Source organism: Oncorhynchus kisutch, linkage group LG30, assembly GCF_002021735.2.
Source record: "Oncorhynchus kisutch isolate 150728-3 linkage group LG30, Okis_V2, whole genome shotgun sequence".
In the NCBI taxonomy this organism is placed as follows: Eukaryota; Metazoa; Chordata; class Actinopteri; order Salmoniformes; family Salmonidae; genus Oncorhynchus; species Oncorhynchus kisutch.
This window is the reverse complement of record NC_034203.2, coordinates 40318218-40343905: the sequence shown is the minus strand read 5'-3', so window position 1 is coordinate 40343905 and position 25688 is coordinate 40318218. Positions and strand designations below refer to the sequence as shown.

General features: G+C 43.7%; 1 protein-coding gene across 2 annotated transcripts in view; it reads left to right on the top strand.

Annotated features, from left to right (window-relative positions):
• LOC109874786 (unconventional myosin-IXb) overlaps positions 1 to 25688 on the top strand; it is an 80187-nt gene that overhangs the window by 17500 nt on the left and 36999 nt on the right. For both annotated transcript variants that reach the window (XM_031810083.1, XM_031810084.1), the window contains exons 3-9: positions 7125 to 7219; positions 7947 to 8009; positions 11602 to 11701; positions 17259 to 17359; positions 22037 to 22160; positions 22463 to 22552; positions 24867 to 24983. In XM_031810083.1, coding sequence (XP_031665943.1) covers positions 7125 to 7219; positions 7947 to 8009; positions 11602 to 11701; positions 17259 to 17359; positions 22037 to 22160; positions 22463 to 22552; positions 24867 to 24983 — 690 coding nt within the window. The remainder of the gene's footprint in view (positions 1 to 7124; positions 7220 to 7946; positions 8010 to 11601; positions 11702 to 17258; positions 17360 to 22036; positions 22161 to 22462; positions 22553 to 24866; positions 24984 to 25688) is intronic.

The window sequence follows — 25688 nt, the reverse complement described above, 5'->3', positions numbered from 1 at the left end:
TGGCTGAAAACACAATCATCACGGGATGAACGAGTGACGAATTTCCGAGCAGTCCGTTTACAAGTAATTCTGTCCTCTCTCGCCCTGCAAGTGTATACTCGTCAGAAGTCATGATGTGTCTATTTCATTTGACTGCAGCCTAGTTGTTATTACTAATCAACTTTCAGTGGACACCCCCAAGAGTGTCTTTCAGAACCCCTCCTAAAACCCCACCTGTTTTGATTTGGTTGTAGTTAGTAACTCTTTGTTAGTTTCCTCTTTTGTTTTGGTTCCTTGCTGGGGAACGTAACACCAGCACAGGTGAAATGCCTTCCGACTAACGAGATGACAAGCCAGCACAGGTGTAACACATACTTTCTAATGAAGTTACACCAATCAGTGCACCTAATGTCCAACCTCGCAATATAAATGGAAAAACCAAAGCCTGTAACAGTACAGGGTATATGGAAGTAGTATATTCCCAGAAGGGACTTACAAACTCCCAGAAGGGACTTAGAAATGTCCCTCTTTTCAAAGATAATTTGTAAAAATCCAAATAACTTCATAGATCTTCATTGTAAATGTTTTTAACACTGTTTCCCATGCTTGTTCAATGAACTATAAACATTTAATCTACATGCACCTGTGGAACGAGCGCTAAAACACTAACATTTTACAGACGGTAGGCATTTAAGGTCACAGTTATGAAAACTTAGGACACTAAAGAGGCCTTTCTACTGACTCTGGAAAAACACCAAAAGAAAGATGCCCAGGGTCCCTGCTCATCTGCGTAAACGTGCCTTAGGCATGCTGCAAGGAAGCATGAGTACTGCAGATGTGGCCAGGGAAATACATTGCAATGTCTGTACTGTGAGACGTCTAAGACAGCGCTACAGGGAGACGGGACAGACAGCTGATCGTCCTCGCAGTGGCAGACCACGTGTACCAACACCTGCACAGGATTGGTACATCAGAACATCACACCTGCGGGACAGGTACAGGATGGCAACAACAACTGCCCGAGTTACACCAGGAACACACAATCCCTCCATCAGTGCTCAGACTATCAAAAATAGGCTAAGAGATGCTGGACTGAGGGCTTGTAGGCCTGTTGTAAGGCAGGTACTCACCAGACATCACTGGCAACAACGTCGCCTATGGGCACAAACCCACCGTCGCTGGACCAGACAGGACTGTCAAAAAGTGCTCTTCACTGACGAGTTGCGGTTTTGTCTCACCAGGGATGATGGTCGGATTCACGTTTATTGTCGATGGAATGAGCGTTCCACGGAGGCCTGTACTCTGGAGCGGGATCAATTTGGAGGTGGAGGGTCCGTCATGGTCTGGGGCCATGTGTCACAGCATCATCGGACTGCGCTTGTTGTCATTGCAGGAAATCTCAACGCTGTGCGTTACAGGGAAGACATCCTCCTCCCTCATGTGGTACCCTTCCTGCAGGCTCATCCTGACATGACCCTCCAGCATAACAATGCCACCAGCCATACTGCTCGTTCTGTGCAAGACAGGTGGCCACACCAGATACTGACTGTTACTTTTGATTTTGACCCCCCCCCCCCCCTTTGTTCAGGGACACATTATTCAATTTCTGTTTGTCACATGTCTGTGGAACTTGTTCAGTTTGTCTCAGTTGTTGAATCTTGTTATGGTCATACAAATATTTACACATGTTAGGTTTGCTGAAAATAAACACAGTTGACAGTGAGAGGACATTTCTTTTTTTTTGCTGATAAACACAAAATATAAACACAACATGCAACAATTTCTGAGTTACAGTATATATACTGTAAGGAAATCAGTCAAATTAAATATTCATGAGGCCCTAATCTATGGATTTCACATGGGTGAGCCTGGGTGGGCATAGGCCCATCCACTGGGGAGCCAGGCCCATCCACTGGGGAGCCAGGCCCATCCACTGGGGAGCCAGGCCCATCCACTGGGGAGCCAGGCCCATCCACTGGGGAGCCAGGCCCATCCACTGGGGAGACAGGCCCATCCACTGGGGAGACAGGCCCATCCACTGGGGAGCCAGGCCCATCCACTGGGGAGACAGGCCCATTCACTGGGGAGACAGGCCCATTCACTGGGGAGACAGGCCCATTCACTGGGGAGACAGGCCCATTCACTGGGGAGACAGGCCCATTCACTGGGGAGCCAGGACCCAGCCAGTCACAATAGATTTTTCCCCACAAAAGGGCTTTATTATAGGCAGAAAGTGTTGTCTGTTTCAACAGCTGTCTGGGTGGCTGGTATCAGACGATCCCGCCGGTGAAGAAGCCGGATGTGGAGGTCCTGGGAAAGCATGGTTACACGTGGTCTTTGGTTGTGAGGCAGGTTGGACTGCATACTGAGTTTGTACACTTCTGGAGGAGAGGCATACTTATACCTCAGTAAATTCATCAGGCTTACACCATGTTTCAGTCCAATCACATCAAGATTATGATCAGTGATTTGTTCATTCGCTTCCTTGGAAGTGAGGGTTCTAACATTAAATAACCCTATTTTGCAATATGTGAGATATTATCACAATCTCTTCCACAGAGATTGCTAAGGCGAACACCACCATGTTTAGTTTTGCCCAACCTAGATCGAGGCACAGACATGGTCTCAATGGTGGAAAACTGAGCTATCTACACTGACTGTGCCAGGGGCAGACTCCACTAAACTGGTGGGCTGGCTAACAGCCTGCTGCCTGGCCTGCACCCTATCTCATTGTGAAGCTAGAGGACTTAGGTTTGAAATGACAGGGCTCTTTCTTTCAAACTTTGTATACGAACAAATACATCTCTCCTAATATGCATGGGAATACTTTGGAACAGATTTCCAAAATGTAAATCACTTGGAGCTGATTTTCTGGTGTTTTTACAGTCTTTTTATGTCCGTCAATAAAAAAATGTCCGCCAAATAATACCACCCGCATGCCGAATTCAGCCCGCAGGCCGCCAGTTGGAGAACCCTGCTCTAAAGTATTGAAGTGTGTGCTAGGAGAATACGTATAACTTTATTAAAGTAGAGATTCACTCATTTTGAATGTTTGTTTTTATATTGTTTTTGTGCATCTCTGATCGATGTTCTACCGATTTTTATTCAATTTATTTATATATATATATATTTTTTTTTTCCCAGGGTCATTTCATGTTTTGTGTATCTGAGCTATTGCCATTCATGTTTTGTGTATCTGAGCTATTGCCGTTCCAGCAGGAAGAAATGAGTCCGGAATGACGTTGTGTGACGACCCTCCCCCTCTGTCTGCCGTATTCTCTCTTTGTACTTGTTTCCTTATTAGGATACCGGTGGGCGGAGTTGGGAGGGTCGTCAGCTACATGGGAAACACCTGGGCCCGGTGTGTCCCAGGATAAATACACCACTTCCCCATTCATGGAGGAGACTCTCTCCATGCAGACACACCTGGGCCCGGTGTCTCTCAGGATAAATACACCACTTCCCCATTCATGGAGGAGACTCTCTCCATGCAGACACACCTGGGCCCGGTGTCTCTCAGGATAAATACACCACTTCCCCATTCATGGAGGAGACTCTCTCCATGCAGACACACCTGGGCCCGGTGTCTCTCAGGATAAATACACCACTTCCCCATTCATGGAGGAGACTCTCTCCATGCAGACACACCTGGGCCCGGTGTCTCTCAGGATAAATACACCACTTCCCCATTCATGGAGGAGACTCTCTCCATGCAGACACACCTGGGCCCGGTGTCTCTCAGGATAAATACACCACTTCCCCATTCATGGAGGAGACTCTCTCCATGCAGACACACCTGGGCCCGGTGTCTCTCAGGATAAATACACCACTTCCCCATTCATGGAGGAGACTCTCTCCATGCAGACACACCTGGGCCCGGTGTCTCTCAGGATAAATACACCACTTCCCCATTCATGGAGGAGACTCTCTCCATGCAGACACACCTGGGCCCGGTGTCTCTCAGGATAAATACACCACTTCCCCATTCATGGAGGAGACTCTCTCCATGCAGACACACCTGGGCCCGGTGTCTCTCAGGATAAATACACCACTTCCCCATTCATGGAGGAGACTCTCTCCATGCAGACACACCTGGGCCCGGTGTCTCTCAGGATAAATACACCACTTCCCCATTCATGGAGGAGACTCTCTCCATGCAGACACACCTGGGCCCGGTGTCTCTCAGGATAAATACACCACTTCCCCATTCATGGAGGAGACTCTCTCCATGCAGACACACCTGGGCCCGGTGTCTCTCAGGATAAATACACCACTTCCCCATTCATGGAGGAGACTCTCTCCATGCAGACACACCTGGGCCCGGTGTCTCTCAGGATAAATACACCACTTCCCCATTCATGGAGGAGACTCTCTCCATGCAGACACACCTGGGCCCGGTGTCTCTCAGGATAAATACACCACTTCCCCATTCATGGAGGAGACTCTCTCCATGCAGACACACCTGGGCCCGGTGTCTCCCAGGACAAATACACCACTTCCCCATTCATGGAGGAGACTCTCTCCATGCAGACACACCTGGGCCCGGTGTCTCTCAGGATAAATACACCACTTCCCCATTCATGGAGGAGACTCTCTCCATGCAGACACACCTGGGCCCGGTGTCTCTCAGGACAAATACACCACTTCCCCATTCATGGAGGAGACTCTCTCCATGCAGACACACCTGGGCCCGGTGTCTCTCAGGATAAATACACCACTTCCCCATTCATGGAGGAGACTCTCTCCATGCAGACACACCTGGGCCCGGTGTCTCTCAGGATAAATACACCACTTCCCCATTCATGGAGGAGACTCTCTCCATGCAGACACACCTGGGCCCGGTGTCTCTCAGGATAAATACACCACTTCCCCATTCATGGAGGAGACTCTCTCCATGCAGACACACCTGGGCCCGGTGTCTCTCAGGATAAATACACCACTTCCCCATTCATGGAGGAGACTCTCTCCATGCAGACACACCTGGGCCCGGTGTGTCTCAGGATAAATACACCACTTCCCCATTCATAGAGGAGACTCTCTCCATGCAGACACACCTGGGCCCGGTGTCTCTCAGGATAAATACACCACTTCCCCATTCATGGAGGAGACTCTCTCCATGCAGACACACCTGGGCCCGGTGTCTCTCAGGATAAATACACCACTTCCCCATTCACGGAGGAGACTCTCCATGCAGACACTTTTACATATTTTGTTGTGTTTCTTGGTGTTTTTTTGGTTGTTTGCTTTGGCATCTTTCGTCATTATCACATTCATGCAAAACACTCACTTACACTACTGATTACTGATTACACACACCATTGTATGTTGTATTTAGTTAGCTTTATTTAATAAATATATATATTTGTTACTTATCTCAACGTTGTCTCCCTCTTGTTACGGGCTTTGAGCCGGCTCGTGACAGTAGCATTGCGAAAACGCTGCTCACTACACTGGAAATTAAGAGGAATACGACTTTTAAAATGCAGAAAAATGATCATGTCAGATTTCAATACTGGCCAAGTCATAATGCTGGAGGTTTTCTTCTCTCCACTGAGCCATTGATCATGTTTTGTTTATATATTCCTACCTCGTGAAATGTTTTTATTTTTTATTTAACAGAGGGCCGAACACATTTCTCTTATTTGTCTGCCTCTTCAGTCCAGGGTGCATTGCATGGTAACCGTTGTAAATGTCAGACTCCACTCTGTGAGGCACATCGAATGGTGAGATTGTAGACTCCTGATAGTTTGTTTAGGCGATTTTTACAGCTTTCTAGCTACTTCATATTACTGATGTTGACTTTAGTATTATTGTGTGTAGCTCGCTAGCCAGGAAGCCCATAGAGCATTGCATTGTGGGTTTTGTAGTCGACTTGAGCTGCAACAGATTTCCACCATTTTTACATGTTGCTAACAACTTTATTATAACGACATAATTAAACATTTGTTATTGTTCTAACATTTTTTATGTAACACTAAATTATATGAATGAGTGGTTTTGGATGGATCTTTTTTCTTTGAACTGGTATTTCATGCCTTGTGATTGATAATTGAACAGGATGTAAATTGGCTTGTTCTCATTGGCTGATGCATGATGGGAATTGGTTTAAGAAGTCTCTGCGGGTTGGACAGATGGGGAACAGATCTGTCGTCTGCCGGGTTAACAGGCACTTATTGAACATGGGTTTTCATTTTGAACAAGGTTTCGACGGCTTTTTCCTCACTGCAAATTAAAAGGCTCACTCTGGGCAAGAAAAAGCTACATCGTATACCTGCTCACTATTAAAGTCCAACCGCTGGCTCAAACTTCAGTGTCCTAAAAACGACCCTGGTTTGGTCACTCAACTGTGTCATGTTATTAGTCGATCATTGTGCTGTCTTTAATGTATCTATTAACCAGAGAAAAACAGAGCACAGTGGTGTGTGGGTGTCTGAAGCTGAGTTTTAGTTTCATTCTCAGTCACTGGTGCGTTTCCTACAATATGCCTACACAACGCTGTTATCAATCAGGCTATTGACTCTGACTGTGTGCATGTAATCGTGAAATCAGTCCTTCTCAGAATGTCATGATGGTGTCAACACTTCAGACCTTCTGTGGCTTGTCATAAGATCCCTCCCAAAACCACATGTTGCTCATCTAGTGAACCTAATCACAGTAACATGTTGCTCATCTAGTGGACCTAATCACAGTAAAATGTTGCTCATCTAGTGGACCTAATCACAGTAACATGTTGCTCATCTAGTGGACCTAATCACAGTAACATGTTGCTCATCTAGTGGACCTAATCACAGTAGCATAGTGTAGGAGTATCTGGAAATAAGATAGCCTGCCTGTTGGGTCATCTTAGCATACAATTTACTGTGTACAACCCCTTTATCTTTTAAGTTCATGTCTTTCTCAGCAGCACATAATTGGAATGTTTTGTATCAGTCAGGCAATTCTAGTTACTCAAACTGGTGAGGTACTGTTGAGGGTTATCGAACAGTACATAATAATCCCCTCTCTCTCCCTGTGTGTGTGTCTCTCTCTCTCTCTGTCTGTCTCTCTCGCTCTCTGTGTCTCTCTCGCTCTCTGTGTCTCTCTCTCTGTCTCTGTCTCTCTCTGTCTCTGTCTCTCTCTCTCTGTGTCTCTCTGTTTCTGAACAGGCGTTTGGCAACGCTAAGACGGCTCAGAACAACCACTCCAGTCGCTTTGGGAAGTTTATCCAGGTCAACTATCTGGAGAGTGGGGTGGTGAGAGGGTGAGGCAGTGTTATCACGTTATCTACACATACTGAATACCATATAGGAGAATCTGTCTTTGTATGACTTGGCATGAAGCAGCAAGATCACAGAAAACAAACTATCTATCACTTTTTATTCAGTGCATTGGTTTGTTTTAGATAGACCGGCACCCAGTCTATTTCTGCTCTCTTGGACAACTCGCTATGGAGTTACCAAGCCAAACAGCATGTTTGACTTGACAGTGACTGCAATTGAGTTGTCAATAGCACAAATAGATCTTGGGAGCAGGCTATATTTATGGCGTTTCCTCATCAAGGGTCAACCACATTTTAATTGGTGGGTTTCTGGCAAAAAATTGAATCTATCTGTAATTAATTGGTTTATTTGTGTAGTTCCTTGCTGTCAGTGTCACCATGAACACAGGGGACTTTGTCTAGTACATTGCTGCTGTCGCAACCTTTAATTTCATTTTACAGCACAACCATTTGGCTTGATTTTAGTAAGCAGACATAACTACAAATATCAAGAATTTGTGGACAAATCACATTTCTGTCAGATGTTTGTATTTTGTATTGATTATCTGTTTTGTATTTTGTATTGATTATCTGTTTTGTATTTTGTATTGATTATCTGTTTTGTATTTTGTATTGATTATCTGTTTTGTATTTTGTATTGATTATCTGTTTTGTATTTTGTATTGATTATTTGCTTGTATTTTGTATTGATTATCTGTTTCCTTTGCAGGGCGGTGGTAGAGAAGTATTTCCTGGAGAAGTGTCGGCTAGTGTTTAGAGATCGGAGTGAGAGGTATGGATGGCAGAGCAGAGATCTCACTCACACACGGACCTGACCCATATTTCCACACTATTGACGTAAATGAATCAATTGTGCGAAAGCCAGAGTTGATTTCTTATCTTGACTCGTACTCATAGTGAATCAGGAACTAGCACGTCCAGAACGACTCAGTTTCTTATCTTGACTCGTACTCATAGTGAACCAGGAACTAGCACATCCAGGACGACTCAGTTCTCTATCTTGACTCGTACTCCTAGTGAATCAGGAACTAGCACGTCCAGAACAACTCAGTTTCTTATCTTGACTCGTACTCCTAGTGAATCAGGAACTAGCACATCCAGGACGACTCAGTTTCTTATCTTGACTCGTACTCCTAGTGAATCAGGAACTAGCACGTAACAGGACGACTCAGTTTCTTATCTTGACTCGTACTCCTAGTGAATCAGGAACAAGCACGTAACAGGACGACTCAGTTTCTTATCTTGACTCGTACTCCTAGTGAATCAGGAACAAGCACGTAACAGGATGACTCAGTTTCTTATCTTGACTCGTACTCATAGTGAATCAGGAACTAGCACGTAACAGGACGACTCAGTTTCTTATCTTGACTCGTACTCGTAGTGAATCAGGAACTAGCACGTCCAGAACGACTCAGTTTCTTATCTTGACTCGTACTCATAGTGAACCAGGAACTAGCACATCCAGGACGACTCAGTTCTCTATCTTGACTCGTACTCCTAGTGAATCAGGAACTAGCACGTCCAGAACAACTCAGTTTCTTATCTTGACTCGTACTCCTAGTGAATCAGGAACTAGCACATCCAGGACGACTCAGTTTCTTATCTTGACTCGTACTCCTAGTGAATCAGGAACTAGCACGTAACAGGACGACTCAGTTTCTTATCTTGACTCGTACTCCTAGTGAATCAGGAACAAGCACGTAACAGGACGACTCAGTTTCTTATCTTGACTCGTACTCCTAGTGAATCAGGAACAAGCACGTAACAGGATGACTCAGTTTCTTATCTTGACTCGTACTCATAGTGAATCAGGAACTAGCACGTAACAGGACGACTCAGTTTCTTATCTTGACTCGTACTCGTAGTGAATCAGGAACTAGCACGTAACAGGACGACTCAGTTTCTTATCTTGACTCGTACTCATAGTGAATCAGGAACTAGCACGTAACGGGACGACTCAGTTTCTTATCTTGACTCGTACTCCTAGTGAATCAGGAACTAGCACGTAACAGGACGACTCAGTTTCTTATCTTGGCTCGTACTCCTAGTGAATCAGGAACAAGCACGTAACAGGACGACTCAGTTTCTTATCTTGACTCGTACTCCTAGTGAATCAGGAACAAGCACGTAACAGGATGACTCAGTTTCTTATCTTGACTCGTACTCATAGTGAATCAGGAACTAGCACGTAACAGGACGACTCAGTTTCTTATCTTGACTCGTACTCCTAGTGAATCAGGAACTAGCACGTAACAGGACGACTCAGTTTCTTATCTTGACTCGTACTCCTAGTGAATCAGGAACAAGCACGTAACAGGACGACTCAGTTTCTTATCTTGACTCGTACTCCTAGTGAATCAGGAACAAGCACGTAACAGGATGACTCAGTTTCTTATCTTGACTTGTACTCCTAGTGAATCAGGAACTAGCACGTCCAGGACGACTCAGTTTCTTATCTTGACTCGTACTCCTAGTGAACCAGGAACTAGCACATCCAGGACGACTCAGTTTCTTATCTTGACTCGTACTCCTAGTGAACCAGGAACTAGCACGTAACAGGACGACTCAGTTTCTTATCTTGACTCGTACTCCTAGTGAACCAGGAACTAGCACGTAACAGGACGACTCAGTTTCTTATCTTGACTCGTACTCCTAGTGAATCAGGAACTAGCACGTCCAGGACGACTCAGTTTCTTATCTTGACTCGTACTCCTAGTGAATCAGGAACTAGCACGTAACAGGACGACTCAGTTTCTTATCTTGACTCGTACTCCTAGTGAATCAGGAACTAGCACGTAACAGGACGACTCAGTTTCTTATCTTGACTCGTACTCCTAGTGAATCAGGAACTAGCACGTAACAGGACGACTCAGTTTCTTATCTTGACTCGTACTCCTAGTGAACCAGGAACTAGCACGTAACAGGACGACTCAGTTTCTTATCTTGACTCGTACTCCTAGTGAATCAGGAACTAGCACGTAACAGGACGACTCAGTTTCTTATCTTGACTCGTACTCCTAGTGAATCAGGAACAAGCACGTAACAGGACGACTCAGTTTCTTATCTTGACTCGTACTCCTAGTGAATCAGGAACTAGCACGTAACAGGATGACTCAGTTTCTTATCTTGACTCGTACTCCTAGTGAACCAGGAACTAGCACGTAACAGGACGACTCAGTTTCTTATCTTGACTCGTACTCCTAGTGAATCAGGAACTAGCACGTAACAGGACGACTCAGTTTCTTATCTTGACTCGTACTCCTAGTGAATCAGGAACTAGCACGTAACAGGATGACTCAGTTTCTTATCTTGACTCGTACTCCTAGTGAATCAGGAACTAGCACGTAACAGGACGACTCAGTTTCTTATGAACTGGAATTTCAGGAAATGTCCCGTTTTGACTCAATCTCAGACCATGATTTTTGTACAGCAGCTTTTTCATTTGTCATAGTTAGTATCTGCTATTCTCTGAACACGTCACAGCATGCCGAACACACAGCATGCCGAACACACAGCATGCTCTCCTGTGACTGCAGTGCCTAAATAGGGGATTTGGTTATACTATTAACTCTCTTTATTTCAAGTTAAACCTGGTGTGAAGCTTCACTTAATAAGAAAGCCAAGTAGACTTGAATCCAAACCATCAGGTAGAAGGTAGAAATAAAATCACTGTTGTACAGATCCCATTTAACAGCAGCTGTAGACATGAATCCAAACCATCAGGTAGAAGGTAGAAATAAAAGCAATGTTGTACAGATCCCATTTAACAGCAGCTGTAGACTTGAATCCAAACCATCAGGTAGAAGGTAGTAATAAAAGCACTGTTGTACAGATCCCATTTAACAGCAGCTGTAGACATGAATCCAAACCATCAGGTAGAAGGTAGAAATAAAAGCACTGTTGTACAGATCCCATTTAACAGCAGCTGTAGACTTTAATCCAAACCATCAGGTAGAAGGTAGTAATAAAAGCACTGTTGTACAGATCCCATTTAACAGCCGCTGAACAAATATTAGTCTAGACAGAATTACTCGCACGCTGAAGAAAATGTATAATAATAATGTAAAAATAAAAATGTAGGTAACATTTTAAGGTTAACTACATTTAAAGTATGCTTTATAAAGGGTTTGTAAATGCTGGTGTAAGTAGTTGTCAAGTTGACAAATAACCAATCACTCCCATTTCAACCAGTTAGTTATTACTGATTTCATACACTAGCTAGACACTAATGATTAACAGTCTACGACTGGAACCCTAAGTTGTTCCTGACTACATTACCTGACTACGAGTCTGTAACCTGAGGCCTGTAGTTTTCCCTGGTCCTCTCTACAAGTAGAGTTTAACCTCTGACCCTTGACCTTTAGGAACTACCACGTGTTCTACTACCTGCTGGTGGGAGCGTCCAAGGAGGAGCAGAGAGAGTTCAGTCTGCTGCATCCTGAAGACTACGCATACCTACAACAGGTAAACACACACACACACACACACACTTCACACCAGGTTTAACTTGAAATAAAGAGAGTTAATACACACACACTGAGCCCGAAGACTACGCATACCTACAACACACACACACACACATACACATACACACACACACACACACACTGAGCCCGAAGACTACACATACCTACAACAGGGACACACACATACACACACACACACACACACACACACACACACTGAGCCCGAAGACTACGCATACCTACAACAGGTAAACACACACACACACACACACACACACACACACACACACACACACACACTGAGCCTGAAGACTACGCATACCTACAACAGACACACACACACACACACACACACACACACACACACACACACACACACACACTGAGCCCGAAGACTACCCATACCTACAACACACACACACACACACACACACACACACACACACACACACACACACACACTGAGCCCGAAGACTACCCATACCTACAACACACACACACACACACACACACATACACACACACACTGAGCCCGAAGACTACCCATACCTACAACACACACACACACACACACACACACACATACACACACACACACTGAGCCCGAAGACTACCCATACCTACAACACACACACACACACACATACACACACACACTGAGCCCGAAGACTACCCATACCTACAACACACACACACACACATACACACACACACTGAGCCCGAAGACTACCCATACCTACAACACACACACACACACACACACACACTGAGCCCGAAGACTACGCATACCTACAACAGGGACACACACATACACACACACACACACACACTGAGCCCGAAGACTACCCATACCTACAACAGGGACACACACACACACTGAGCCCGAAGACTACGCATACCTACAACAGGGACACACACACCGGGGATTTGCCAGCTTTTGGCCTATTTTTTAAAAACAAAAACAAATGAAAATCTGATAAATGAAACTGTTACTGTTGCCTCAATGACCAGGTGAAACACATCCCATTGTAAAAGAATACGTTTTATTTATCGATGGAAATACATTCGACCATCATGCTTATCAGTCTATACATTAATTTGGATAATATAGTGTAAATAAATTGTGTTTATTTTCGTTAGTCATCATGTATTTTTTATATTTGTCCAACACAACTATCACACGCACAGCATACAGAGATTTATTTTGAGAGGGATTTCTCCTAATGCTCCTCTTGCAGCTGGAGTTAAACATGCTTTTAGAAGCCCACTCATTGCACAACAATTCTAAATGCGATTGCGTGTTTAAAAACAATTGTGGTGCATGATATTAAAAAAAAGAGCTACTATTTTTATTTCTCAACTGGTAATTGAAGCGCACCACCTCACAATTCAAGTGCAGATAACAAGAAGTGTGTATTTTTGAAACCTGACTGTTTTATTTCATATTATGAGGAATGTCTTGCTTCAAAGTAGCCTATAGGCAAAATACCACCATGGAAACGTGGAGGTAGTTATTTTATAAAGACGTCATTATGTGGCGCGAGAGTTTTAAGCTTGAGGAAAAGCTTACAATTTATTTAATTTTTACCAGTCTGCGTGCCAGTTATGATTTTCATGTGCACGTTTTTCACGTAACAGTTTCATTTAAATAAATAAAAAATGTTTGTTTCTCAAAATCGTTGGCATGTGGTTTAATCTTAAAAATCGGAATTAAAATGATAAAAAGCTAATGCGAGATCCCCAGCCTCCGCCATATGGACACATTGATACACCGTGATCCATTGGCTAAAGAACTCACTGGTGTAAAAAATACTTGAAAGTACTACTTAAGTCGTTTTTTTTGGTGCTATCTGTACTTGACTTAACTTGAATTTTTACTTCACTACATTCCTAAAGGAAATAATGTACTTTTTACTCCATACATTTTCCCTGACACCCACAAGTATGTGTTACATTTTGAATGCTTAGCAGGACAAGAAAATTGTCTTATTTATCAAGAGAACATCCCTGGTCTTCCCTACTGCCTCTGATCTGGTGGACTCACTAAAGAGAGAACATCCCTGGTCATCCCTACTGCCTCTGATCTGGTGGACTCACTAAAGAGAGAACATCCCTGGTCATCCCTACTGCCTCTGATCTGGTGGACTCACTAAAGAGAGAACATCCCTGGTCATCCCTACTGCCTCTGATCTGGTGGACTCACTAAAGAGAGAACATCCCTGGTCATCCCTACTGCCTCTGATCTGGTGGACTCACTAAACAGAGACCATCCCAGGTCATTCCTACTGCCTCTGATCTGGTGGACTCACTAAACAGAGAACATCCCTGGTCATCCCTACTGCCTCTGATCTGGTGGACTCACTAAACAGAGACCATCCCAGGTCATCCCTACTGCCTCTGATCTGGTGGACTCACTAAAGAGAGAACATCCCTGGTCATCCCTACTGCCTCTGATCTGGTGGACTCACTAAACAGAGAACATCCCTGGTCATCCCTACTGCCTCTGATCTGGTGCACTCACTAAACAGAGAACATCCCTGGTCATCCCTACTGCCTCTGATCTGGTGGACTCACTAAACAGAGAACATCCCTGGTCATCCCTACTGCCTCTGATCTGGTGGACTCACTAAACAGAGAACATCCCTGGTCATCCCTACTGCCTCTTGATCTGGTGGACTCACTAAACAGAGAACATCCCTGGTCATCCCTACTGCCTCTTGATCTGGTGGACTCACTAAACAGAGAACATCCCTGGCCATCCCTACTGCCTCTGATCTGGAGGACTCACTAAACAGAGAACATCCCTGGTCATCCCTACTGCCTCTGATCTGGTGGACTCACTAAACAGAGAACATCCCTGGCCATCCCTACTGCCTCTGATCTGGAGGGCTCACTAAACAGAGAACATCCCTGGTCATCCCTACTGCCTCTGATCTGGTAGACTCACTAAACAGAGAACATCCCTGGCCATCCCTACTGCCTCTGATCTGGAGGGCTCACTAAACAGAGAACATCCCTGGCCATCCCTACTGCCTCTGATCTGGAGGACTCACTAAACAGAGAACATCCCTGGCCATCCCTACTGCCTCTGATCTGGAGGGCTCACTAAACAGAGAACATCCCTGGCCATCCCTACTGCCTCTGATCTGGAGGACTCACTAAACAGAGAACATCCCTGGCCATCCCTACTGCCTCTGATCTGGAGGACTCACTAAACAGAGAACATCCCTGGTCATCCCTACTGCCTCTGATCTGGAGGGCTCACTAAACAGAGAACATCCCTGGTCATCCCTACTGCCTCTGATCTGGAGGGCTCACTAAACAGAGAACATCCCTGGCCATCCCTACTGCCTCTGATCTGGAGGACTCACTAAACACTTCGTTTGTAAATTATGTTGGAGTGCGTCCCTTGTTTTTAAGAAGAAGAAAATGGTACCGCCTAGTTAGCTTAATATAAGGAGAATTTGAAATGATTTATACTTTACTGGGTGACTTTCACTTTTGATATTTTACTTTTCTACTTTTCTTTTACTTAAAATTTGGTACTTTTTCCACCACTGAAAGAAGTGAGCGACTGGAACTCATCCAATAGGCCAATGAAGCAGTAGGCCTATAACTTCCATTGCTCTTTCACACTGAGAATAGGTGATTATCGAGGGGAGATTGTTGGAAAGATTTTTCAAATAGCTAACTGTGAGGAACTATAGTTATTTTTTTTATTTTTTTTACCTCCTTTTTCTCCCCAATTTCGATCGTGTCTCATCGCTGCAACTCCCCAACGGGCTCGGGAGGTGAAGGTCGAGTCATGCGTCCTCCGATATGTGTCCCGCCAGACCGCGCTTCTTAACACCCGCCGGCTTAACCCGGAAGCCAGCCGCACCAATGTGTCGGAGGAAACATCGTTCAACTGACGACTGAGGTCAACCCGGTCCACCACACGGAGTTGCTAGAGCGCTATGAGCCAAGGAAAGTCTAGGCTCAGCTTTTTGGTGAACTATTTTAATATTTGTTTTTATTTATGTATAGGCAGGAGAAATTATATCATTTTGGCAAATAAAATTCTCCCATTTACTTCCCTATTTGTCACGCCCTGACCTTAGAGATCCTTCATTCTCTATTTTGGTTAGGTCGGGGTGTGACTAGAGTGGGCATTCTAGTTTCTTTCTACGGAAGAGTTTTGGTTCCTGACTCAAGTCTCCCTCAGAGCAGTAAAACTCATGGTCACCTTCGCCAGCTCATGTCTGTGTGAAGCTGGATTCAGAAGTGCTCTCGTCTGCATTGAAACCAAATATCCATCCTGGTTGGAAGTGACGATAGATATATATTTTTTAAATGTAACTAGGCAGAGATGAGGTGCACACTGTTGACCACGCCACCTGATTTTGAGAAGCTCCGACTCGACATGCATCAAACACACCCATCTCATTAGTGGGGGTGAGGAAAACGTGCTTTCAAGGCAACTGAGAGCTCGGGGAAAAAAACAAGATGAAATCATGATGTCAGTGATCTTCAGGTGGGAAAGTCTCTTCATGTAGTCTCTTCCTTTATTAAAATAACATGAATCATCACAACGCTGTATTTTGGTCCGACTCTCCTTCACACAAAGAGAATCGTTACACATGTTGTCTGGATTCACAACGAGTGTAGCTTTAATTGAGTATCTTACATGTGTGATTTAATGGAAGTTTGAATTGTATAGTATTGTATTTGAATCTGGCGCTCTGCATTTGGCCAGTTGAGACATTTGCGTTTTGATTTCTGATTTTTCAGTTGTTTTGAAAGAGGCATTATGTCCGTCTAATTTGCAATTGACTGTCATAACCCCACATTAAAAGTATGTGATGGTGAGTTGAAAAGACAATCAGAAATACTTTTACTATCAAATCTAATTTTATTGGTCGCATACACATATTTAGCAGATGTTATTGCGGGTGTAGCAAACGCTTGTGTTCCTAGGTCCAACAGTGCAGTAATATCTAGTGAAACGCTTGTGTTCCTAGGTCCAACAGTGCAGTAATATCTAACAATTCACAACAACAAACACAAATCTAAAAGTAAAATAATGGAATTAAGAAATATAGAAATATTAGGATAAGCAATGTCGAAGTCCGGAGTATAAATATATATAGAATGTTTTGTTAAAATGTTTTGCAATTGACTGCCATAGCCCCAAATAAAACAAGGAAACATTTGGCTGTAAATACATACTTTTTTTTCACATGGTTGGGGTCATGAGAATGTTCAGATATCAAAATGGGGTTGTGGACTAAAACAGTTTGGGAACCCCTGTCCTAATGGGTTATGCACACCAATGGAAACCCAGACACACACTGAGCCTGAAAACAACACACCTCCAACAGGTACACTGTCAGTCACAGACACACTCTCTCTCCTCTCTCTTTCTCTCACTAACACACTCTCTCCTCTCTCTCTTTTTCTCTAACTCACACACGCTCTCCTCTCTCTCTTTTTCTCTCACTCACACATGCTCTCCTCTCTCTCTATTTCTCTCTCACACTCTCTCTTTCTCTCTCTTGCTCTGTATCACTTTGCAGGAGGACTTTAATTTAGAAGATGCTGAGGACCTCAGGCGTGAGTTCAAGAGGCTTCATCAGGCCATGGAGATGGTGGGATTCCTGGTCCCCACCAAGAAACAGTACGTATGGCTACTGTAGAGTTACAGATCGAGGGAGACGGCGAGATAGAGGTGGACAGAGAGAGAGAGAGAGAGAGAGAGCGACAGAAGAGAACGAAATATCCCTAAAAAAGCAATTTATCATAGTTCAGAAACCTTACCCTCTCTTCTTAACATCTCCTGTACCATGCTCCATGTCTTCAGCCTTGTTCTGATCGTTTTCCTGAAGAGTTGGTGTCATACCTCGTGGCTCATGGAACTAAAACAGTACGCCTGTAACAGCAGAGAACTATCCAGTAATTCCTCCTCTCTCTCCCATTAGCCGCAGCAGGTTAGAGCTGGTCAGACATAGCAGGGGGAAATGCAGAGAGCATTACAGTAGCGGGAATCTGATGTTGACCTCGGGGCCTGGCATGTGTGGGAGAGAGAACCAGTATAACCCGGTTACTCACCTGTTAGAGGTATATCTCTAGTATAACCCAGTTACTCACCTGTTAGAGGTATATCTCTAGTATAACCCAGTTACTCACCTGTTAGAGGTATATCTCTAGTATAACCCAGTTACTCACCTGTTAGAGGTATATCTCTAGTATAACCCAGTTACTCACCTGTTAGAGGTATATCTCTAGTATAACCCAGTTACTCACCTGTTAGAGGTATATCTCTAGTATAACCCAGTTACTCACCTGTTAGAGGTATATCTCTAGTATAACCCAGTTACTCACCTGTTAGAGGTGTATCATTATGTAATTATATTCTAGCTTGTGACTACCATTAATGTGATGACTGTTATTTTATCAAATCAATTAACTATTGTTTTTAATTATTATGAGATTTAAATTAATCATGGAACAATTAACTCATTAGCAATCTTGGGGCACCACGGAAAAAGTTTGTTTTAATAAGTTACCGTTTTCCGAATTAACTCTGAATATATCGTTATCCTATTAGTTATCCATTCATTATTTTTTACCTCGTATCAGTCTCATTCTGAACATTGTTGACTTCAAATCTGCACCCTAGTCTAAATGATGATTCGGCGATACACATTGGATTAATTATTTATTACCTAACTAACTAAATAATCACACAGAAATACATAAACACACACTCAGGATAGATTATATGTTGATTACAAACATAATGTAATGAAAAGTCCCTAGTGGACTAACCCGATATGATGGCTTGGTACACAATGAAAAGGGAGGGGCATGTAAGGAGAGGGAGAGACAGAGTCAACTTATTGTACATACATGTGGAAGCTATGCTCATGGGAATATGAATACTTTGCATATGAATGACCGCTCATTGAAGAATAATTGCAATGTATATATATATATATTTACGCGTGTATGTCTGTGGAGAGTAGTTCGACAGACGTCTCTGATTGTGTAAGTCTCTGGTTGTCCACCAGAGGTCACAATGTCCTCAGTTGTAGAAGTAGGCTTTCTTTGTTCAGGCAAGTGTTCGTTAGAATGGATATATCAGATGTTCCAAAGATTGTTTGAAAAGATCTTTCTGGTGTCTTTGGTCAAAGTTCTAGACTACTTTACATGCAGAGCTGCAGGCGGCACGTGTCTTAGTCTAGTCTTCTTTACTCGTCGAGTTTCAGAGGGGTCTTGTAGTTTTAGACCATTTGTCACGTATTCAGCTCACTCTGCACGTATACTGGTCTAGCAGTTTTAAACCATTTTACACACCAGTAGCAACCCGGCAATGTACTGGTCTATATTTAAATTGCAACCATTTCAACGTGTAGCCACCGCTGCACGTTTTCTGGTTTCTATGGTTGATTATTCAGGGTCTAGCTAGAACCACTCTACACACCGGCAGCAAGCCGGCATGTTTTGGTCTAATGAAAACTTCATTAGCAGTCCTTTTATGCCCTTTCTTTGGAGGACGGTTCCATCACGTTGTCACAATGTTTGTGCTCACGTGGGTGTGGTTGCTGACTTGAAAAACAATGATCTAATTTAGAAGACTAAAATAACATTTAATCTTCTCACAAATAGTTTCATATTTAATCATATCAGTTCCACAACATTTAGATGTAAATCTGATAACTGGGGCGTATACATTTGTGGAGTTACTGTTATTTAGTTATACCGTCTTTAACCTCTCTGGGATATTTTCACTGGCCAAAATCCAGTGAAAATCCAGAGCACCAAATTCAAATAAATTACTATAAAAATTAAACTTTCATGAAATCACACTTGCAAGATACCAAATTAAAGCTACACTTGTTGTGAATCCAGCCAACGTGTCAGATTTCAAAAAGGCTTTTCGGCAAAAGCAAACAATGCTATTATCTGAGGATAGCACCCCAGTAAACAAAGAGAGAAAATAATATTTCAACCCTGCAGGCCCGACACAAAACGCAGAAATAAAGATCTATTTCATGCCTTACCGTTGACGAGCTTCTTCTGTTGGCACTCCAATATGTCCCATAAACATCACAAATGGTCCTTTTGTTCAATTAATTCTGTTGATATATATCCAAAATGTCCATTTATTTGGTGCGTTTGATCCAGAAAAAAACCCATTTGTCCTCGGGGTTGTGCCTGCCAAATAAGTTCTGTTGTACTCACAGACATGATTCAAACAGTTTTCGAAACTTCAGAGTGTTTTCTATCCAAATCTACTAATAATATGCATATCTTAGCTTCTGGGCTGAGTAGCAGGCCATTTACTTTGGACATGCTTTTCATCCGGATGTAAAAATACTGCCCTCTGTCCCAAAGAAGTTAATGATATCACAAAACAATAACTGATTTTACATGATTATTGTTTGAAGCCCCACCAACCATTTCTCACATCATTTACATGCAAAATATTGTTTTAATGTCCAACCTTTTGATGTTAAAGTTTTGGGGCAGAGTCTCTCTCTCTCCCTCTCTACACACAAAGGATTTTTGACTTCTCCATACTGCAGTGCAGACAGAGAGTTTACGACCGGTCATTAAAGTCATACGACCGGGCCACTCCCCTCCCCTTCCTCTCTGGTGGGAGAGAGGGGGGGGGTTCTCTTTGATCCTCACCCAGGTAGGAAATTCATGACACTCGTAAATCATTATGTTTTGCGTGAATGAATGTCCTGTATGTATGGTACCCTAGAAATGAGGATGATTTAGTAACCTTTACCACTACCCAGTAGGGATTCAAATTATCCCGAAAATCTACCAAGTTTCAATACACGAATAATTGATAATTATACAGAGAGTTCTTGGAAATACCCCCCAAAATCGTAAGTGTCCTTTTTAAAGTGTTTAAAACAAAGAAATGGTCACTATACCAGGGTTCTCTCCAAATAAGAAGGGTGCTGCGCCTCCTTGTTGGCTTGGCTGCTCCACCATCTTAAGAGTTCAGACAAAATGAAACTGACATTTAGTAATGATAGAGTAACTATCTCTGATCGGCAATGACATTGTTGTGAATTTTGGAAAAGGCTGTTCCAATTTTTTTTTGCGTTTATTATGTTCCTCAGCCTGCTGCTGAAATGCGCAGAATTAATTATCTCGACACAGAGGACGCACAGAACGCACCCAGAGTATAGCATTGTCGAGTCATACAAACGTTGTAACAGCAGTCAAACAATAGTTAAATGACCAAAGTAGCTTAGCTTGCCAGATAACCTCCTTCAACAAATGACAGAATATCTCCTATTTTGCAACATATAGTTGATGATTATACAGACAGCAGATCAGCTCATGAATAACGGGGAGATGAAGAGAGGAAATAGTTTCAATATCAAAGTATCTTAACAGGGGCCAACTCTGTTTAAAGAAAGATCCATATCTAACCTTCTCTACTGAAGTACGAGACAGTGCAGAGAAGTGGGGGAAATGGTTTCGCGGTGTTTTGACATGCATTTAGCGATTTACATAATAAAGTTAGTCATTTTCCTGCGAGACAGGAGTCGGGACTTTGGCTTTCAATGGGATTGGGACTGGATAGGAAAATAGCCAAGGCTCCTATGACAGGAGAAGATAGAATTTTCCCTCATGCCTCTCTGAATTGTTAACAGACTTCATGTCTGTGACAGATCTCTGTGTAGTGAATTATGCATATAGGCCTGTCCAATGTGTGACCGTCTGAAGAGTCAGAGAAACACATAATTTTATAGGCTATACTGTAAGGTTTTCCTGTAGGATTTATTTACTGTATTTGCGTGTGCAGTCCGGCGGTGCCAATTATGCTGCTTTGAATTTATGGCCACTGTGTGTGAAGTAAATACGCTAGGCTAAAGGTTTCCGTGACAACCTGTTTGCATAATGTGCTTTGTTTATTTGTAGCAATTTTTTGGGGGTGTGGAATTGCATTAGTGCGACATTGGGGGCCTAATTAGGTCATTTCCCAGGTCTTGTCATTTTAAAAAAAAATCTGGAAATGTGAAGAGTGTTCCCGGGACAGTCTCAGGATCCCGGTTACCCATGTTAATACTAGCCAGTGAGAGCAGTAAATACAATGGTATTGTGTCTTGTATGCTGTTTTGCAGCCTATGCTCTGTAATCCTGGGCACGTATTCACAAAGACTTTCAGAGCAGGAGTGCTGATCATTATTATTTAAAAGGCAAAACAGATCGTAGATCAGCGTTCCTACTCTGTCATGCTTTGTAAATATGGGCCCAGGTGTATTGGGCAGCCCAGGTGTATTGCGCAGCCCAGGTGTATAGTGACCTAACTGTGTGTTACTTTTAGGATCTTCTCTGTGCTCTCTGCCATCCTGTACCTGGGCAACGTGACGTACAGCCAATCAGAAGACGGCCAGGGGCTGGAGGCGGGGCCAGCAGATGTCCTCTATACCCTGTCTGACCTCCTGGAGGTAGAGCAATACATCTAGTTATTTTGCTGATGGATTTTGAGTATTGTCTATTTATGACTATTTCAAATGGTCAAATAAATAATTCAGCATTAGCTGTTATTGATACTACATAATGGCGCCTTATTGAATTTGAAAATAAACCATTCTCAATCAATCAATATATTTGTCTCGTCTGCTCAAGCTAGAGCAATCAGTCAATCAATATCTTCATTATATCACCTGTTCAAGCTAAAGGACCACCTGTACACAGTCTGCTCTGTTCCTATAGGTCAAACAGCTGACAGTCTGCTCTGTTCCTATAGGTCAAACAGGAGTTGCTGGTGGAGGCTTTGACGAAGAGGAAACTAATGATGGCCAACAACACCGTAGTTCTACACTACACTCTCGATGAGGTAGGGGTTCTAACATCACATGACAGGGGAAACTCCAATCTGTTGCTATAGCTACCACCTGAAGATTTTTGACATGCCATTTAGCAGAGACTTTTATCCAAACTGACTTTGTCATGGGGGATACACTCAGGTCATGTATGGGCAGAGAAACTTGGACTTATGTGGCTCTTGTTGGCTTGGCAGACCTATTTGTGGTTTTATCCTATAGGCCATACGTATTTAGATTGTCCTTCCTAGGCTGTAACTATGTTGTTGTTGTTGTCCTTCCTAGGCTGTGACTATGTTGTTGTCCTTCCTAGGCTGTAACTATGTTGTTGTTGTTGTTGTCCTTCCTAGGCTGTAACTATGTTGTTGTCCTTCCTAGGCTGTAACTATGTTGTTGTTGTCCTTCCTAGGCTGTGACTATGTTGTTGTTGTCCTTCCTAGGCTGTAACTATGTTGATGTTGTTGTCCTTCCTAGGCTGTAACTATGTTGTTGTTGTTGTTGTCCTTCCTAGGCTGTAACTATGTTGTTGTTGTCCTTCCTAGGCTGTGACTATGTTGTTGTCCTTCCTAGGCTGTAACTATGTTGTTGTTGTTGTTGTCCTTCCTAGGCTGTAACTATGTTGTTGTCCTTCCTAGGCTGTAACTATGTTGTTGTTGTTGTTGTCCTTCCTAGGCTGTAACTATGTTGTTGTTGTCCTTCCTAGGCTGTGACTATGTTGTTGTCCTTCCTAGGCTGTAACTATGTTGTTGTTGTTGTTGTCCTTCCTAGGCTGTAACTATGTTGTTGTCCTTCCTAGGCTGTGACTATGTTGTTGTCCTTCCTAGGCTGTAACTATGTTGTTGTTGTTGTTGTCCTTCCTAGGCTGTAACTATGTTGTTGTCCTTCCTAGGCTGTAACTATGTTGTTGTTGTCCTTCCTAGGCTGTGACTATGTTGTTGTCCTTCCTAGGCTGTAACTATGTTGTTGTTGTCCTTCCTAGGCTGTAACTATGTTGTTGTTGTTGTCCTTCCTAGGCTGTAACTATGTTGTTGTTGTTGTCCTTCCTAGGCTGTAACTATGTTGTTGTTGTTGTCCTTCCTAGGCTGTAACTATGTTGTTGTTGTCCTTCCTAGGCTGTGACTATGTTGTTGTCCTTCCTAGGCTGTAACTATGTTGTTGTCCTTCCTAGGCTGTAACTATGTTGTTGTTGTCCTTCCTAGGCTGTGACTATGTTGTTGTTGTTGTTGTCCTTCCTAGGCTGTAACTATGTTGTTGTCCTTCCTAGGCTGTAACTATGTTGTTGTTGTCCTTCCTAGGCTGTGACTATGTTGTTGTCCTTCCTAGGCTGTAACTATGTTGTTGTCCTTCCTAGGCTGTAACTATGTTGTTGTTGTCCTTCCTAGGCTGTGACTATGTTGTTGTTGTTGTTGTCCTTCCTAGGCTGTAACTATGTTGTTGTCCTTCCTAGGCTGTAACTATGTTGTTGTCCTTCCTAGGCTGTAACTATGTTGTTGTTGTCCTTCCTAGGCTGTGACTATGTTGTTGTCCTTCCTAGGCTGTAACTATGTTGTTGTTGTTGTTGTCCTTCCTAGGCTGTAACTATGTTGTTGTCCTTCCTAGGCTGTGACTATGTTGTTGTCCTACCTAGGCTGTGACTATGTTGTTGTTGTTGTCCTACCTAGGCTGTGACTATGTTGTTGTTGTTGTCCTACCTAGGCTGTAACTATGTTGATGTTGTTGTCCTTCCTAGGCTGTAACTATGTTGTTGTCCTTCCTAGGCTGTAACTATGTTGTTGTCCTTCCTAGGCTGTAACTATGTTGTTGTCCTTCCTAGGCTGTAACTATGTTGATGTTGTTGTCCTTCCTAGGCTGTAACTATGTTGATGTTGTTGTCCTTCCTAGGCTGTAACTATGTTGATGTTGTTGTCCTTCCTAGGCTGTAACTATGTTGTTGTCCTTCCTAGGCTGTAACTATGTTGTTGTCCTTCCTAGGCTGTAACTATGTTGTTGTCCTTCCTAGGCTGTAACTATGTTGTTGTTGTCCTTCCTAGGCTGTAACTATGTTGTTGTCCTTCCTAGGCTGTGACTATGTTGTTGTCCTTCCTAGGCTGTGACTATGTTGTTGTCCTTCCTAGGCTGTAACTATGTTGTTGTCCTTCCTAGGCTGTAACTATGTTGTTGTTGTCCTTCCTAGGCTGTAACTATGTTGTTGTTGTCCTTCCTAGGCTGTGACTATGTTGTTGTCCTTCCTAGGCTGTGACTATGTTGTTGTCCTACCTAGGCTGTGACTATGTTGTTGTTGTTGTCCTACCTAGGCTGTGACTATGTTGTTGTTGTTGTCCTACCTAGGCTGTGATAGCACGGGACTCGATGGCCAAGTCTCTGTACAGCTCTCTGTTTGATTGGATCGTCCTACACATCAACCACGCTCTGCTCAACAGACGAGACATGGAGGAGGCCGTCTCTGTAAGACAACCCATCACTGTACTAACCCAGAGACAACCCGTCACTGTACTAACCCAGAGACAACCCGTCACTGTACTAACCCAGAGACAACCCGTCACTGTACTAACCCAGAGACAACCAGTCACTGTACTGACCCAGAGACACCCCGCCACAGTACTAACCCCAACCCAGAGACACCCCGCCACTGTACTGACCCAGAGACAACCCGTCACTGTACTGACCCAGAGACAACCCGTCACTGTACTAACCCAGAGACAACCCGCCACTGTACTGACCCCAACCCGTCACTGTACTGACCCAGAGACAACCCGTCACTGTACTGACCCCAACCCGTCACTGTACTAACCCAGAGACAACCCGTCACTGTACTGACCCAGAGACAACCCGTCACTGCACTAACCCAGAGACAACCCGTCACTGCACTAACCCAGAGACAACCCGCCACTGTACTAACCCAGAGACAACCCGTCACTGTACTAACCCCAACCCAGAGACAACCCGCCACTGTACTAACCCAGAGACAAGCCGCCACTGTACTAACCCAGAGACAACCCGTCACTGTACTGACCCAGAGACAACCCGTCACTGTACTAACCCAGAGAGAACCCGCCACTGTACTAACCCAGAGACAACCCGTCACTGTACTGACCCAGAGACAACCCGTCACTGTACTAACCCAGAGAAAACCCGCCACTGTACTAACCC